This window comes from Sceloporus occidentalis, unplaced genomic scaffold (assembly GCF_023333645.1).
Source record: "Sceloporus occidentalis isolate IW3139 unplaced genomic scaffold, rSceOcc1.0.p SCAF_5, whole genome shotgun sequence".
In the NCBI taxonomy this organism is placed as follows: Eukaryota; Metazoa; Chordata; class Lepidosauria; order Squamata; family Phrynosomatidae; genus Sceloporus; species Sceloporus occidentalis.
Window position 1 is genome coordinate 52,338,681 of NW_028316985.1, and position 19,443 is coordinate 52,358,123.

Here is a 19,443-nt window from a genome sequence, read left to right on the forward strand (position 1 = left end):
AGTAGCCAGAAGCACTTTTACACTTCAAAGACATATAGGAAATAATGAAAGTAATTATGCTTGGCCCAAATCTTTCTTTGCCCATGTATACGAATAGTTAGCTGCATTAGAAATAAGGAAATTCCAATAGTGTTTTATGATGTCATATGGCATCATGAGATTAAACATCAAGGACATATGCATTTTCAGGATGCAGCTACTGTGGAAGAAAATTGTTCTGTTATAGCATTGGCATAGTAGACACGCGATGAAAAAACATATTTATTCACTTTTATACTATGAGAATTCATAATTTGATGTGGATGCAATTAGGTAAAGCAGAAAGCAGTTGGTCATCAGAAACAAACTTTTCATACTCATTTTGAAATAGCTTTGCATATATCCCAATAACATGCTGCACCTTCCACAAAGCTAGTTTACTAACTTAAACAAGGCCAAGTTTATGTGGGGTCTCAACTACACCCAAACGTTGTCTGTCACCTATGCATAAATTTATAGCACATAAAGCACATCAATCTAAGCATCACCACTATCTCTATGCATGTTAAGAAACAAAGATGTGAATTCTGTGCATTGAAATATTCACATGTTGTCAGGTGTGCTTTGTGTAATATTTCCAGAAACACAAAATATCCATCTTGTAAACCAATGGCCACAGCTGTTGTAGTCATTCAAATACTCGCCTTGGTCAGTTCCAGGCTACCCTTCTACAATAATGAACCATCTGAGTAGTTTCTTTCAACACATGTTATTAGCTGAGTTCTCATAAAAACAAAAATCTACATTAATTGAAGAATTGTTTCATAAATGTCAGAACTGTTTTCAACTACAAGTTTTAAAAAACACTTTTTATGTTTGTTCATCATAAACCAGGAATGCAAACTGTGTTTTTATGTCACAGCATTTATCTGGAAATCAAAACCAAGGAACCTCATGCAGTCCTCCTATTGCATGCTTTAACCACTGCTACAAAAGAAGAAGCATCAAAAAAAGAATCCAATCTTCTATAATCTCAACTCAGATACAAATCACAGTTACATCAAAAGCTTAGACAGATATCTTCAAAAGTATATCTGCATACCCAGGCATCACATATCAAAACTACTAAGAGCATTTGTCTACACAGCTTGATTCTAAATGTTCTTCCATAAAGAACATATGTATCTAGGTATCTTCACACATGCTTCGTTGCTTCCACAATTTTCTGCATTTTGACAATGTAAAAGATGGAATGAAAAAAGGTAAAGTTATGCACCCACCTGATCTATGCTTTCACACAATTTTCAAAGGGTGCACCAACTAACAAACAACTAACACCACCAAGTAATGAATGTAGGGCACTTTCTTGGTTAATGACATTGATTCACATGCTGTTTTTGTCTGATTGGCAAAAGGTGTTCAGATTTTTTCATATTCAGCTCTGAATGTTATATCAAACCTTAAGGCATTTCTTGCAATTTGGGAAAAGTAACAGACTAACAACATTTTATTGATATTCCAGATTAACACAGCTATATCTCTCAATGTTTTATTGAGCTCATCTATGTAGTGAAACAAGCCATTGAGTTTCAGTTTCATTAATTTTTTTTTAAAGGACCTCCAATTTACTGCCAAAAAGGCTACCCACAACTGAAATTGTGTCTATATTTCTTCTGGAATACTAAAACCAACTATGTAACAGCTCCTAAGGAGTAAGGGTCCTTTCAGTAACACAGAACAGTTATAATGCTATGAGCCCCTTTAACCAATATATCAATAGGCTATAACAAAGGGAGGCATATTAAGAACTATCAGCCAGGAAGCTCTAGTGTCTCACCGGATTGCAAACTGCAAGATTTTCTTGAGATGTTGCCATGGCAGTTAAAGTGAAATCACAGCATTATAACTATAATGAAAGGGCTCTAAGATTCTAGGAAATTGTGCCATCTTTGAGCTAGAATCAGATCAGGAAAGACTATGTGGATCATTTCAGGAAAGTCTTAAAATTTGTAAACAGTTTTTAGCAACTGATTTTAAGCAGAGATACAACAACAGTATTTATATCAATCATGCCAGCAATGAAATCGGAAGTCTATGTGCAGAAGTTGGAAAATAATCAGACTTATGTACAGACTCATGTAGAGCTAATCAAATATTAATTGATCTGAAGGAGATATAAGTTACTTCTGTGCAGAACTGCAGCCTCAGTCCCTTGTAATGAATAGTCACACTTCTGAGGTACTTTCAGAAAAGAACAGGAAACATTCTTGCTTATTTAGCTTATGAATTCCCTAAGAATCTTGAAAACTGACCTCTAGTAATTTTATTTGTTTGTTTCAAGCATTTTTGTATCCCATCCCAGTACTATATCAATTAGTAGACAGCATATCCAATAGTTCAAAATAGTCAGTTCCTTCTAATAAAATAGTTTACAAAAATAAATTCAATAATATTTTATCACTCTGCACATAATGTTAATAATCATTACACACTAAAGGACTTTTCACAGTTACTATCAAATGCTGTGGGCAGTTCAAATGTCATTCTGATAACAAGGGATGAAGTACTCCAACAAGGTCAGCACAAAGTTAACCGTATTGCTTGCTACAAGAGATTTTTGGCACAGATACAGAAACAGCAGGAAACTTAATGCTTTGACATCCAATTTGCTAGATAATTCCAAGACTCAGATTATCAGGTAGCAATGACAATTAGTTGCATAGAAACAGAGTATACTGGAGCAATTGTCATATACTTAATTTCATATTAATACCACATTTTGTAAGGTGTTATGCCTGCTATAAAACTAATTTAAAAAGAATGTAATGGAAAAAAAATAGGTGGTTTGGGTTTTGTTTGGTTTTTTACCTTCTTTTGATCTTCTAGTTTGTGACTGAGTGGATTTCTTCCATGCCTGCTCATTTCTGAAGGTAAATCCATCACATCTGTTCCTTGTCTCTCAAAATGGAATTAGTACTCCACAACAGCAAACTAATCCACAACGTACTGTCGACAGACACAGAACCACGCTGTTATTTCCATCACAGACCTTTGTAGAAATTCACCAACTCCAATGAATGATTTAAAAATCCATGGACTGAGTAGATGAAACAAATTTCATGATTCTCTCTCGGGGCCTTCTGAATCAACATATCGTTCTTAAAAGCCGATACATCCAAAGAGAAATGATCACTCACTCCTTCAATGCCAACTGCTATCTGTTCCTTTCTATACAAGTTTCCATTTTTGAATGTTACATCCTGTCTGTGAATCTGTTGAGAAAGAAACATGAATTATAGCTGATTGTTAGTATTTTGCATTTTCAGTCTTCTGATTGTTTCCTTTTTATGGACAAAAAGGACTGGTTAATTGACTTGAGATGTAAATTATTAATAAAAAATATCATATATTTGTTAGTCCTCACCCATAATCAGCTATGGTTGTCACCACCTTGTACAATATTGATTTTTTTTTACCCACCATGGCAAATGTACATTTTGAACTATTACTAATGGCATACAAAAGTGTAATACTTAGAGCAGAAGTAACTGTATGCAACCATCTGGTTACAGGCATGGCAAAATCCCAGGTAGTAAGCAGCCACAAAATGTCTGATAGTCATAGGAATCAAGTGTCTTTACAAATACTAGGAGTATGTGCCTTGTGAATCTGAATATACATATCATGACTGAAGAGATACACAGAGAAAATGCATGCACTAAAGGCCAAACAACACACAATCAGAATAGATCCATATTAAAGCCAGACTTGCCTCATTTGTAAGTAAAGATGGCATTTGATGATGATGATGGTGACGACCTATTAAAAAAAGGTTTCAGACTGTTTTTTATTACACCACATGAATATGGTTGGATTGATTTCTCCCAAATTAATATGGGATATTTGGCATGGTATGACTGCTACATGTCTCCTTATATTTATTCTACATATGGGCTATGTAGCATACTAGAAATTCACTTTGAAGAGCCTGGGAAGGCACTTCCAGAGCAGGTGATTTTGTGCATAGAGAATAGCATGGAACAGTGTTTGAAATATTTTTGAAGAGCTCACTGCATTTTGTGCCATAATTAGACAACATAAGTTTTGGACTATTTGTTAAGCTTGTTACCACATCACAAGTAAACCGCTGGATGGATTTTTATCAAGATTGAAGGAGAAGTTTTGGATGGTCCGGATGAACATATAGGCTGCATCACATACATGAAATTCACTTTGAGGGGTCCAAATAGATAAAAGCTGATCCTCCAGAGCAGGTGAAATGGAAAACAAGAGAAAGTTCTCATTTTTAGAACAAAAGGGGGAACTAATTACTCCCCACCACCACCTTTTGAATGCCTCCCTCCACAGTCCTTTGATAAATAATTGAACTCTTATGCTACAGATCACCCCAGATCACATTTGGAAAGAGAAGCTAGGAGAAAGCAAAGCGGTAGTTATAAGAAAGAGTCACCTTTCATGGGACTGCTGCCATTGATATCTTATTTGTGTCCAAGCAAACATGACAGAATTATCAAAGCCCAGAACAAAATTATTAAATTTACTATAGTATGGGATTATGAACAAAAAAGGCAATAAAATATGTAATAATACTAAAAACAACCACAGCAGTAGAAGGTTATTTTCAAGAATGTGCTACTCTATTACCATACTGAATTGCTTAATGTGACCAAAAGTCAATCTCATCTGTACAGAATTAAAAATAATGGAGGTAACAAATTAAGCCTAAATGCTAATTTTCAAAATAAGGCATTCTCTCATGGAAAAGCATGAGCCTACAGGTCTATCTCATTATTAGTCCCATACAGAGTAGATACCTTGATTCAACTAAATTTATGTTCCCTTCATTTTATTACTCATTATTTTACTACTCATCTTTGGACATTCTTTTCTACTAATATGAGGTGGTGGTGGTTCTTTAAATTCACACTGATCTGTAAAAATTACCCAAACACACTTATACAGTGACATCACGGGGGGGGGGGGGGTGAGGTAGTGCAGCCCACATCAGGTGACATCCCAGAAGAGCGGTGACACCTGCTTGGGCCCTCCCTGCCACACCATCCCCACATGTCTTCCACCCCTATGTTTTGCTCCTTGTCCCTGTGCGCCGCTCCCCATCCATATGCCGCTCCCCATCCCTGGGCATGCTGCTCCCCATCCCTGCACTGTCCTAGCCTTTTTGTCAACAGGAAAAGAATGGGGCAGGACAGGGGGAGCGAGCATGCAGTGCCCCTGTAATCCCTGGCCCAGAAGCCCCACCCCCTGGAAGCCCCGCCTCATGCACCAGGGGAATCTGATGCAGGGACACTACTGCACTCATACTGAAATTCTGCCATTTTTATTTTGCAAAATTAAGGGGAATTCAGCCAGGCTGATTACACTTTGCATTTTCTAGTAATAATTCAGCATTGTAACAACACATGTATATTGTCTTCTTTAATGAACAAATAACTGACTACAATATTTTCTGCAAACAAAACTACAGAATTGTTTTACACAGTTTTACACAGTCCTGCTTTAGGAGATATATTTTGTGGGAGGTGCCTAATAGCTGTTTCTTAAGGAGTAAGCCATTTATCCTCTACCAAGAACTGGATACTCTGATTCATAGACTCTTAAGAGCCATTTATCACTTGTACGCCAGTTTGTTATTTCCACACATAGCCTTCTTAACAATTTATCCCTGGCTGGAATTGGCTTGGATTCTGGCTCTAGCCCTGTCAAAAAGTCAAATGAATATGCCCTATATCTTTTCCCTGTCTCATTTTCAAGTTAATAGCAACTTCTGTGTACAGATTGAGATGCCATGCACAGAAGCCAAACCTCCAGTTATTTATCATTTTATTTCAATCTTGGAAAGGCTGCCAGACAAGCATGCCCTTCCTTTTATCTCCTCCATCATTCAATTTGTTGGTCACTGAGCAGAAGAGAAAGAAAATATATCCAGGGTGTACTCAAGACAGGTAGTCAATAACAATGTATTGTATTCCTTCATTTCATCACAAATTTTCCTATGGTTTTAATGTGCAAGATGAGTGCATCTGAAGCATGAAGCCACATGGTTCAATTCTGCATTTTGTTGTTGTTGTTGTTGTTGTTTTCTTGTTCTTGTTCTTGTGTGCCTTCAAGTTGTTTCTGACTTATGGTGACCCTAAGGTTAACCCTATAATGGAGAGTCTTTTTTGGAAAGTTTCTTCAAATGGAGTTTGCCATTACAATACTCTGAGTACCATGATTTAAAACAAACTAGACCAAGATTAAAATTCCAGAGTGCACGTTTTGGACTACAACCTCCTGCTGCTGCAACCTATGAGTAATATTTTAAGGGGGCGGGGAGTAACAATTATGGCAACAATAGGGGGTATAATGGAAACTAGTTGCTTTACAGTAAAGCTCATGTCCACAGGGTCATGTGGGGGGGGAAAGAAAAATAAGAGTGGTATGCATAAGTGTGTGTCCAGGGTGTACTGAAGGCACATCCACAAACATATGAAAATCTAACCTAAAACAGCATAAGGTTGCTGGGCATAGTTTTTCAGATGCTTGATATATCAGTGGCATGACTATTTGCACAGTGTGCCCTTGCCTTATGTGGGGGAGCCGTTCCAGACTCCCCCCACCCCACATAAGACAAATTTCGCATATGCTTGAGCCCCAATGAAACTAATGGGGCTTGGGCATGGCAGCGAGGTGGTGCACGTGCGCCACAGGGGTGTGCATCATTTCTTCCTTGTTACGCGACTTTTAGCATAAGGTGAAAACCACATAAAGGGCGTCTACATATGATGCAGCCGCACTGTATAACAATTCCAATATTTGCTTAATTGCCAAGTGCAATGGTGCTTACCTTAGTAATCAACATTCAACAAAATCACCACGTGGTGATAAGACTAAGGACAAACCTGTACACCAAACAGTAGTAACATTTTAATAATTCTCTGATTCCAATGAAACCAAAAATTACTCTCCCGTGACCTTCAATTGATATTACATAAATAAAAGTTAGGGGTGTGTGTGTGTGTGTGTGTGTGTGTGTGTGTGTGTGTTTTAATACCAGTTATTAACATAGTAATTATTTTGCAATAATATGCAAACATACAATGAATTCATCAATATACAAACATGCTTCATTTTCCCCCTTGCATTAGAGGCTTTAGACACAAATGAGTCTTTCACAGAAAATGTTGGAAGCCAATACATCTAAGAAAAACAGCTAAGACAAGGATAAGAAGAATGGTTGCAGTAATCTAACAGTCCTTTTACTCTGGATCTAGCCAAAGCAATATTTTCTCCATTGTCACTAAACTCATTAGCCAGTGTAATTTACTTACCTTTCAGGGCAGGTACACTTTATTTTCCTGATCACTAACCTTTGCTGATTTACAATACCCTAATATTGCTTTACATCTTAATAAACTGACTAAACTATTTAGGTATGTCATGATGACCACCTTTATAGGTACTTTAAGATATAAAATTCAATATTTGACTTAAAAATAACTAACATTAATATGTTTTTTCCCTAAACTGATACAATGATTAAAATTATATATAATGATAAGCGATTTAACTATTGCCATTATCAATATACTCCAGAGCATTATTTCTGGTAAATATAATAACTTAAGATGGCATTATTCTTTGAAAACATTGAAACACTTGCCCTTTTTAGAAGAATGTCTACTAAACAACTTTCTGAATATTTTATTTCAAATATGAATGAAGTGATGGTTGTCTGTTCTACAACAGGGATAGTTATTAGTTAGTTATTAGTTATTTGTTTCACAGTAACTTAAAAAAACACAATCAGCAGATTACAGTGTTTCATTTTTGTAAAGATTTTTGTCTGATCTGTTCATCAGTAGAATGGAGAATGTCTTTTAAATGCATCAAATGTATTCTAGCTATGCTACAAGATGTTTGACAGGGCTTATAGGAGAAAGCTAGCCAAGACAGAGACACTAGGAAGCTATTCGCAATATTATCAAAGCCTCCAAAGCTGTTTTATGGATGTCTCACAAACTAATAGCTAATGGACAACTTTCTTTAATAGCTCTTTAATAATGGTCTGCTTTTCTGTGGCTGACCACTTGGTTCCTCAGTGCTGTTGATTTTGCTTAGCTTTCTCTGGGCACCATAGTAACAAGCTTAATTTGTCTTCCTAACCTAGCACAGCTCAATATAATTGATGAGCTTAGGAGCCAGACATCGAAACTGTTTTCACAAATAGCTAGAGTAAATATTTAAAAATAGAAAAAAATTTTTTATCTAAGTCATCACTCAAAACAAGAAAATGATTTCACCAATATATCACACAAATATTATGACTCACCAGTTGCTATAGTAGTAGTGCTCTGCTATGAATGCAGAGTTCATCCACATATCAGAGCTTTCCAAGTCAATCGCCCCACTGAAAGGAAAGGGCAGCAGACAATGCCTGTCCATGAGGTGCTTTGATGTGTATATGTGCAAAATCTCAAACTACATCTAGGCAAAACCTCATTGTAACTATTCAGCTTTATTGCACAATTCTCACAGTGACTACAAATTTCTAATGAGGATGACCGTAGTTGTGTTAAGCATCTTGTAGCAAAACCACTACACACCACAAAACCTTTTGTAATGTGTTAAAACTAACAGGTTTATAATAGCATAAACATTTGTGGAATAGAGTTTGTTTTAACCAATCTGTACAATGGCATGGAGTGTAGCCTATAAAAAATGTATGCTATAATAAATGTGCTATTCTTCAAGATGCTTCAAGAGTGTTTGTTGCTCTTGTTGCAAAAGACCAATGGGGCTAGCTCTCTAGAAGTTTGCTCTCTATATCCTTTATGCTTTCTGCATGACAAGTATAGAATTGAAAGTCTTGTCCATACCTTTCAAGGTCTGCAATCACAGGATTACAGAAGCTATTTGATGTAGTATAATCAGCAAGGGAGTGACAAGTCTTGGACTTACATTGCTGGAAGCCTTCTCTCTTCTTAGAAGTATGACCTGGGTACTGGTGCTTAAACTTTAAATTCTACATTATTCCTTGGCTGTAGAAAGGAATAGGAACTCAGGAAAGATCCTTTCATCTACTACTGCTGCTGCTTCAAAACGCTGCCCCAAGCACCTGTCTAAAGCCACCTAATGATAAACTGAATCTTACAGCCATCTTGGAAAACCCATTTCCAAAGCATAAAATGCAAGTGAATGGTTTTGCATTCTTGCTGTTCCTCTCAGGAGAAGGTGCTATATTCTTCAAATGGAGTTAAGATTTTAAGATCAAATTCAAATATGTCTTGGAAAAACACAAAGAAGCTTGATCTAACACCACTTTTTACATTTAACATTCTTACAGTATATTAATTAGAGATAAAATGTACACATACTTTATTAAAATGTTTTTAACAGAAAGAAAATTGTCAGCTCAATGAAATATTAAAGTGGCCAAGTGAAGGTGGCACCGTTTACTGAAGAACAGAAATATCTAATAGTCAGTTAATTTATATGAAACACAATGAATAGCATTCTTAACTTGAGGAAGAAGACATGACTTCTGGTGACTATGAAAAGCAGAGGAGTGATAGGGAAGTTAAGTTTTTGTGAAAGAATTTTTATAATCTAGAGAAATCCAAATTCAATCTGTTGCAGTCATTAGAGAAGGCCTGGCTAATGTGCTAGAGGTGGGACTTTCTCCTCCACGCCACTGTTGAGCTACACTGCTGAACAAAACTGAAACTGTCACTTCCAGTTTCCTTTTTCAGGGGATTGAGTGGAGGTTCAAAGTTATGTATTTTGCACAGGTGTCTGTTTCAGAGGATCGTCAGGACACACCATGGCAGTGGTCATGCCTATGGATTTTGGTGGCTGTGGCTTTATTTAGAAAGGGACAACACAACATGGCCAACTCTGACACCTGCACAACTTTGTTTGAAAGCTTCACTACATCAAACTGAATGCTAATCCAGAAAAAGGGCATAATTTACAGTCCACAAGTACAAGCTGAAGCATTGGCATTTTCCTCAGCAAATTAAAGGTTACATAATTTTCCAGCACCATATTTAGAGCTTGTTCAAAATGTTAATGATGGAGAAAAGAACTATTAAATAGCTTGTGGAGGGATGATCTTCAGATATTTCAGAGAGAAATTCTGGAATAAAGACCTATCAAAATCAAACAGTTATCGGTAATAAATAACTTCTTTATACATGTTGGTTTCTGGGGTCTCCTTACATCATTTGTCAGGCACAATGTTGCAGAGTTAACCTATGCTTGAAAGGAAGCGATGAATACAAACCATTGACAGAGGCAGGTGATGAGGAGGAGTTTAACAAATGTTGCCTTAAAAATAAAGCAAAACCTTCCTTGGTGCATAATACTAACCCTCTTCGCTGAGAATAAAAACTCAAAGCCTAAAGGAAAGGATTTCCAGATATTGTGATGACATGTGTCAACTTCACTTATTATCAGCATCGGGGAGGGGGGTCTAAGCTATGTTTGTTGCCAATACAAAAACATGGAATGGCACTAATTATAGAGGAAGTGTTATGCTGTTTGGTTAAGTCTAGTGAAGTGGGGATGCTTGAGGGATGAGACGGCTGTGTCGCTAAGAGAACTAATTCCAGCTTCACAGTTCCTTTATAATACCACTGCATACTAGCTGGTTCCCTAAGCATTGAGAAACTGCCCTAGCAGTTTTAGTTTACTGTTACTAAAAGATCACCAGACGCTTATGGCATGTTTGTAATAAATGTTTTCTTTACAAGAGCAGCACAAGTGGAGGCAAAGGGGCATTTCTGCAAGGCAGTCAATTTCCCCAGAAGCTCTGCTCCTCATTCTGCTTAAGCCAAGTACCACCAGCCTTTCTTTCTGCTTTTGTCTTTTCAAAACTCCCAAGTAATGTTCCACACATCATCTGCCACAACACTCCTCTCTGAACCCACCCTAGCAGAGGACTTGTCCATTCAGGGAACTTCTGTAGTGATTTCAAGAAAATTAAGGTTATTTTGTGTCAAGTTTTCAATTCCCATGCAGAATCGTTTTAGGCAAAGCAATACTGACACATGCATTCCCAGTAATCAGACAGCCAACTCCAAGCAATACCTCTCTTGAAAAGGGGTAGCAATAATAAAGGGTGGCTTTTTTTTCCATTTTGCACTGTAACCTCTCAGAGGAATTGTTTCTACACCATAAATTCACTTTCATAAGCACTTCAGAAACTTTTGAGATTGGTCTCTTCAGTAAAAATAATCAACTTCTGGTTGAAGCAATTTATCAGAAGATGTCATGCCGTGTGTGTGTGTGAGAGAGAGAGAGAGAGAGAGAGAGAGAGTTTTGATGAAACTAAACTTCACTCTCAAAGTCTAGAGTAGAACTTCTTAAGTTATTTAATAGCAATTTTTTTCCTAATGTTCCAGAGATTGGCCTATTGGCTACAGTTCTTTCTTCTTTCCTGGACCAGTGGCAAATGACTCAGGGACCACTTCATAGGCCCCCCACTTTGAGAAGTACTAGTCTCTTCCCTATAAACACACATCTTTTCAGAAAGCTGATGTGCTATATGAGCTGGCATTCCAAGAAGCCCAAACAAAAACATATACAATGCACTTTATCATAGACACTGTGTGCATGCCTATTTTTCCCCCAGTATCAGCTATTTATGCCTCCTGTTGTGAAGCTCCTCACAACCCACCAGTCTTCAAGAGAGATTTCTCTCTCTGCACCAAAGGTGCTACAGTTAGTTGCCTCTAGAAGAAAAAGAGGAAAAGGCTTTGTGCATGCAAAAATCAGTCTGTGTGGTACTTCTAATCCATTCCAATGTCCATGGTAGTGCTAGGCTTTAGTATGCTCATATTCAGATTCCTATTCAGCTATGAAACTCACTGGCTAGCCTTAGAAAACCTTGAATGTTTCTCTAATTTGTGGTGGGGATATAGATGAATCCCATACCTAACGTTAAAACTGTACACTCTTGGGATCTTTTTGAGGAATTCATCTCACTTTGAGAGCTCCATATCACTTTCAATAATATGCACTTGTGATCCAATAATAACAAATGCATTTTCTTGTAGAATTAATAGTCCTGTCCTATTCTCTCTATTCTCTTTCTCAGCCATCAAGGCATACAAACAGCTTAGAATGATAGGGGAAGCAATGTCAAAACGTTAATTCCTTGACCATCCCTTTCATCAAATGAGGTATTGCATATACAGTCAATTGCATATGAAAGTATTTTGCACATTTTTGTTTAAATTAGTGTTGGGCCAAGCAGAAAAAAGCACATTTAACTGCATATAATGAAGTGAACTGTAAAGCACTGGGTGTAAACTCCAAAGAGTATATGCAAAGAGATTTTTCCAATTGCTATAAAAATGTATGTTTTGCTTCTTAAATTCAAAATACTATCCATCTCATGAGCAAGCTGTAATTTTCTGAAAATGGTAACAACAGTTATAGCCAAGCAAGCAAAAATGGCAACACTATCTGCAAGTAAACGTCATACATAAAATATGACTGAAGGAAATTTTGCTTCATGAACAGCACACCTGGTATGTTGCTGGATTTATAATTAAACTGGTCAGTTATTAACATAAATTCCAAGGAGGTTCAACACATTAACAAAAATTGTAAGAAATCATTTGTAACCTGCTTTTCTCAGACATAGCGTTTCTGTATATAAGAATAAAACCGGATTTTGCTACCTCACTGAGAGGTGTTTAATACAGTGTCAGTTGAGTGGATTTATTCATTACATTACTGCTGTCAAGAAAAGATATGTCAGTGGGGTGTAGAGTTTCAAATAAACCAGCTCTCAAGCTGTCAATATGACATATTACACATCAGTAATAGATACCAATTTTCTCATCATTAGAGAAACAACTACAAGAGGTAGCTTCCATTGTTACATGCCACTGATCTCCCACCGACAGAACGCCTGATTGAAACAGACAAAGAGTTGCTACATAAGCAATCCAGCTCCTGAACAAAGAAGAAGGAAGGCTTGCATTAGAAATCAGGATTTCCCATTACACATTTTCATTTCACATTTTTCCAATTAGCAGTTATGTTTAATGAAATTATATTTGGAAGCAGACTTATCACCAATTTTACTCATTATCCAGCAATACTGGCATGCTTAAACCCACTGAAATGAATGTGCATAAATGTGCCTAATTCTATGCTGAGTTGTCATCTGTATGTGTTCCACACACTGATAGAACATAAACCAGTCAGAATTGCTTATTGTTGGTCCATAGTTTTCATCCTAATCATAGATTTGCTCTATTACAACAAATTCTAGACTCCCAGGATCATTTATGCTGAAAATATATGTGAAAGTTTCTAATGAAGAAATATGCAACACTGAAACACTCCACTGGAGATCACAGCTACATATTGAAAACAATATCCATCAGCTACCAGAAACAACATTCCACTTTAAATCCATTTACCCCCTCCTTCAACATATTCCATAAGCATGCTCTTTGAAACATAAACATGCTTGGTGAGACTCCATGGATGTATACCACACCCCTTTACTGCAATTTAAGGCATGTGAAAACAACTCTAAAACACACACAACATCCCATAAAATAATAGTATAGCAAAAACAGGGATTGAACAAAGAAAACAAACAGAGGTCTACATGTTGTGGGAATAGGGAAATTCACAACCATCAATTTTGGAAAGAATTTCTACACAAAACCATTTTAAAAATGGGATTTAGAACACGTGCTATTTTTGTTTGCAAAGCTGAACTTGAAACAGAAAAACATACATCTTGTTCTCTCTTCAAAGGTGAATGCAGAATATATATTTTAATTGAAAAACTAAAGTCACTTCACATGCTATATAGTTCCTACACAGATGGAACTTCTCTTTTGGACTTTGTAGAAAACCTGCAAAGTAGATTGGTACTAAGATCATATAAATCTTTTGCCTTTACTACATGACACATAAATACACATTCATGGAAGATGCATAAAGATGAAGTTTCCCACTATAAGAATGAAAAATCCTAAGTATTATTGTCACACACTTGACATGTGTTTTCACACTGTATGTAAGAATCTTCATAGTGTAATAATATGATAATGTGTTAAGCAACCCAAGCAACATGGAATATAATTCATTTAGTTCTGGACAATCTGAGAAAGGAATTTTTTGTCATAACAGAAAGCTACTTGGTTGAATACTGGTAGTCAAATTTATACCTCTGGACATATATACCTTTTATATATGTACTTTTATTTTAGGAAATTTCTCTTTAGGAAGATTAAGAACATGTGTCTGCCAAAAACTACACATTCAGTATATTTCAAATCCAAAGTCAACACTATAGGTTTGTGTTACTCAACGTAGAACTAGACACATCATTTGGTTTGTGAACTTTAGCAGATGTGTCTGAAAGAAGAATGTATGTAAATTACAATATTACCATGACTAATTGCCTGTGAATTCTTGAGCATATCTAAATAAATATCCCCATATGCCCTATTTAGCCATAAAACTCCTATGGCAGCTGTGTATTCATTCTTCAGTGCACCACTCTGGAAACTATGATGGGTACATAAAAACATTCAACAGAAAGGTGTTGAAATCTTCTGAAAAATAGTACACTTTCATTCTGATATGAGTGCCCATGAGCATAGAAACATTTTTTAATTGCAGCTGTCACAGAGCAAGATATTTGAACTTTTGTCTTATGTACTATAAGACTGCTAGATAAAGAGCAGGGATTTTTTTAAAAAAAAAAAATAAGTTATCCTTCATTGTGTGCCAAGAAATATTTTAGTAGAGACATTTGAAGCAAAGTTAGAACTGATGGATTGTGTAAATATTCTTAAAGATCTTGAGTGTAAAGAAACATCTTTAGTATTCTGCTGTTTTTTAAAAAGAAGATGAAGCAGCAGCATAGAGTCTATAGAACTTGAGTGCCTTTTATATTTATTTCCATAATTTTACTGGAAATTTGTGGTCCCTAGTGATTGCCTATGTTGTGAATCCCCATTAAAATAATTTTCATCACTCTGGGTAAGTTCCAGAAAAGCAGGATGAACAATGTACACTTTTGACATTCATTTTTTATTATTTATTTCACATTTTAGCTTATTTATGCCCAACAATTTTAATACCTCTGATGTTTTACAGCTAAGTCATCACTGTGATCTCTTACTATGGTAAGGTATCAAGCAGACATTTACTTAGCTATTGCTCATCTGGCCCTCATAGAATCATAGAATCGTAGAGTTGGAAGAGACCACAAGGGCCATCCAGTCCAACCCCCTGCCATGCAGGAAATCCAAATCCCTCAAGCAGCAATATTTCTAATGTGCCAAGCTTCTCTCTTGTGTACTTGCTGACAAGCATCTTTTTTTACTCTGTACCTTAAACACCACAGCAGGCATAAAATAAGAGTTCAGAAAACTCCCATATTGGTTCAGGAAATGTTTGTGTGAAGGGGAAGTGTCACAAGACTGTTTGTGCAAGTGTCTCCATGTACATATGCCCAGCACTCATGGGTCAGAACCTGTGTACTCAGTATGCATTCATCACCTACAGGGGTGAACCCAGTGCCTGTGCACCAATTTTTCAGACCCAGAACTGTTCACAACCTCTGCCAGAGAATTTGAATTTAAAAAACAAATCAAACTGGAAATGAAGTGAGGCCCACTTCTAGTTTATTTTCCTCCCCACCACCACCTCTTTCTTTCTTTCTTTCTTTCTCTTTCTTTTTTTGCCTTCTGGGTGGGATGGTTTGACCCATTTTACAAACAGGAACAATAAAATGATGATTTTTGTAAAAAGAAATTGCTGCCAGCAATCCATCAGTGGGTGGCCTTGTAGTCTGCAAAATCAGCCTTGGGGGAAGTATGCTGCCCAGAGGCTCTGTTTTGTTCACTCCTGATCTAGCCAATACCATTTTGAACTTAGCTTATAATGATTTTTTGATTATAGAGTATAAAATGGTTATACAGTCAATTGTGTTTCTATTAAAACAGTGAGGTAGTCTTCCCCACACCATATAACTGGCATTCAGAATGGGCCAAGAAATTTTGCACATCACTTTTATACACCCACACATACACTTAAGATCACAATTTATTTTATATGGGACTTCAGAATGAAGAGCCAGTGTATATTGTGCTCGATATTTCATATTATGCACTCTAGTGTCATTTGATTTACAGTGAACAATAGTTCTGCTTAGCTTTGCCTAGGTTGCTGCCCATAGGTTTGTAAGATCATCAACTTACTGCTGATGCTAAGCAGTGCAACATAATATTCATCATTCAATTTGATTTGCCTGAAATGATTAGAACAGTGTCCTAGGAAAAGATCACAGATCTATGATTTTCAACAAACAGATTCCCGCTTTAAGAGAGTCAAGTTATAAAAATGTTAGCCATTTTCTTTAATCCCTGTGAGTTACCTAAGTAATTCAATGAATCCCTGAAAGGGGTAAAAGAGATACATCAATCATTATTGGTTGGGATAAAGTGCAGAGAGCTAAGCTTCCAATAACCTTGCTTTCATTGCAGAGGCCATTTTTCACCAGGTATGGGCTTGACAGTTTTCAATGGTTAAAAGAAAATAATCTTTCAGTGCTGATGTTTGAAACATTAATATCTCATTACAACGAACTGGGAGCATCTTGTAGAACATTGGTGTGTGTGTGGGGGGGGGGGGAGTCTGAAGCAAGATAAAAATAATGTTCCCTTTTTTAAAATCTGCTACAAACTAAGCCTTAAAATGCCACTTTCACAACTCTACACACTATATTACATTAAGGTTGTGTAATGGAGTACAGCAGAGATATAAAACCAAGCCCCTTTCATATTACAGAGTTACAAAAAATGATAGTGCTGTGTTGCAATTCAACTGTGTGGGTATGTGCCTTCAAATTGCCTGTTGACTTACTGCGGCCCCATAAATTTTGTAGGGTTTTCTTTGGCAGGGAATACAGTTGGCCCTCCCTTTTTGTGGAGGATTCGTTCCACACATCCCCCCCCCCGGAAAAAATGGAGGCTCTCGCATATTCAAGCCCCATAGGATTGAATGGGGCATGCCCCTGGGTGCACGCACCATTGGAAATAGCAGAGGTTGCTCTTCCGTGGATATTCGTGGGCGCAGATCCCAGATCTGTGACTTAGGAGGGGCGACTGTACTCAGAATGTGACAGTTCTTTCCTCTGAAATATAGTCCATAGCACCTGGTATTTGTTGGTGGTCTCCCATTCAAGTACTAACCAGAGCTGATCCTGTTTAGTTTCCAAAATCAGATAAGAACGCATCAACTACCATATCAAAATCCTATGGATTACTGGGATTGAAAGTTTGGTAAGCACTAGACTTCTCAAACTGAGAATTCTAAACATACCTTCCTAAACTGCAAATCTAAAAGGCACACAAGGTTCTACTAGATTTTGTGACAAAATCTGTGACTCTGATCCCAGCTTTCCTACCATTTACAATATTGTATTAATAATGGTTTATGGGTCCAGTCTAAGAAAACTGATAATGTGTGTAAATTATATTAGAAACCATTTAAAAATATAAAACACAAAAAAATAACCAGTCGCACAACAGAGATAATAAATAGAAAGTCCACCACATTGTTTAAGCAGGCCAGGCCTTCTACGACCAGTCCTTAAAGCCCTGTTGAATAAAAAGTTCTTCTCATATCCACAGAAAGAGAGTAAGGAGGGTGTCATTCTAACCTCTCTGAGAAGGGATTTCCAGATCCTGGGAAGCAGCCACTGTGACATACCTATAAGGTGATGGGATAGAGATAAAGGCTCCTCAGCATATCTGAAAAAATATGACAGGTTTGTAAGGGAGAATATGGTCCTTCACATAACCTGTACAAGAGCCACACAAGGTTTCCTAAATCAAAACCAACTTTCAGAATTGTACCCACAAATGGACAAGCAGTCAGTGGAGCTGCTGAACAAGGAAGTGTTATGCTCCCTGAAATTATCCTCAGTTAACACTCTGGTTGCAGCTCTTTGGAGCAGATGAAGTTTCCATACATTCCTGAAAGGCAGCCCCATGTAGAGCACACAACAGTAATCCTACCAATATACTTCAATTTTCTTTACTTTGAAGTATCTTTGAGGTAATCTAATTTTTTTTTAATCCATGTGTTAATAGACATGTCATGTGTCAATAGACGCATGCCTATTTAACATGTGTGATGTTCAAAATATTATAATGTTACACAGATATTCAGGATACCACTGTAAAGATGTTAATTTCTCTCTTTTTTCTCATTGCAAAGATTTGTTAGAGCAAAATGAAAATTGGATCATTATTGAAGTACACTCTAGAAATACACATGCATATATATGAGAGATGATGATTCCAGGGGGAGCTTTCCTGAGGCTGAAAGTAAATCCCTTACTTCTATTATTCTATTTTCCCATATACCCAAGGCCACGGTATCAAGTCTAATCTTATCTTACATTTCTTCATGCAGTTTATTAACTGCTCATTTCTCTGTTTTCAGTTGACAAGGGATACCACACCCTTTCAGTTGCAAGTATTTGATTTCAAGTCTTTAGTCTAATGTACAATACTCTCTTTAGATTCATTTTTCAGATCTATAGCCCTCTTTCATTTCAACTATCAATAGTATCTTCATAGCCTATAAGAACTTCTCTGCTAGAAATATATTCCATTTTTTCAACAGCCCAAAGAAATATTACATATTCCTGCCCAGTGGAATTACACAAGAATTAATTTAGTCTACCATGTCTATTCTTAATTTTTCTCCTCTGTGGGTGAGATCATAAAAAGTTCCTAGGTTCCCATGACATGAAGGGCTGATAACAGTAATGAAATGTCAGCCTATGATTAAAAGAGTATGTCTGGGGAACAGAAGATTGTGTTATCGTTACCACCAAAACTTGATGGTCCAAATCTTCAAATAAGCAGCCCCTATGTACTAATGCAGGAACTTGTCATCAAGTATGATTATAGCAACTGCATGAGTATTTTGAATATGTTATCATATAATTTTATATTTCCTTTCCTCCAAGAATTCTAAGTACGGTTACTGTCATGAAAGTCTTTCTTCCTGGGAAGTGAATTCCAAGGACATGGCACAATTAAGGCATTCCTCTTCAAAGTGAACACCTACCTAGCCTAAACTGGGCATCTTGAAAGAGGACCTTTTAAAATTAATGTAGTTTTCAGGTAGGTTCATATAGGTAGGTGATCCCTCAGTTGTCCAAGTGCAATGCCACATGTGGTTTTCAAAGGTGAAGCATGCTAACACTTTGAACTGTGCTTAAGAATGTACCTATAACAGAAATGGACTGTATTCTGTATTCTATATGGAATATTCTGAGTATTTATCATAACTTCTTTGCTAAAATTTGGGCTATTCTACAACAGTTTAAAGAAAATGTGGAGCATTACAAAAAGATATTTTATATTCAACTGTAGTGAGCAT

At 36.7% G+C, this 19,443-nt stretch overlaps 1 protein-coding gene across 3 annotated transcripts in view; it reads right to left on the bottom strand.

Annotated features, from left to right (window-relative positions):
* NAV3 (neuron navigator 3) overlaps positions 1-2,929 on the bottom strand; it is a 445,847-nt gene extending 442,918 nt beyond the window's left edge. For all 3 annotated transcript variants that reach the window (XM_089524052.1, XM_089524051.1, XM_089524050.1), the window contains exon 1: positions 2,848-2,929. In XM_089524052.1, coding sequence (XP_089380178.1) covers positions 2,848-2,919 — 72 coding nt within the window. In that variant the 5' untranslated portion in view covers positions 2,920-2,929. The remainder of the gene's footprint in view (positions 1-2,847) is intronic.
* Between the last annotated feature and the right edge of the window lie 16,514 nt (positions 2,930-19,443).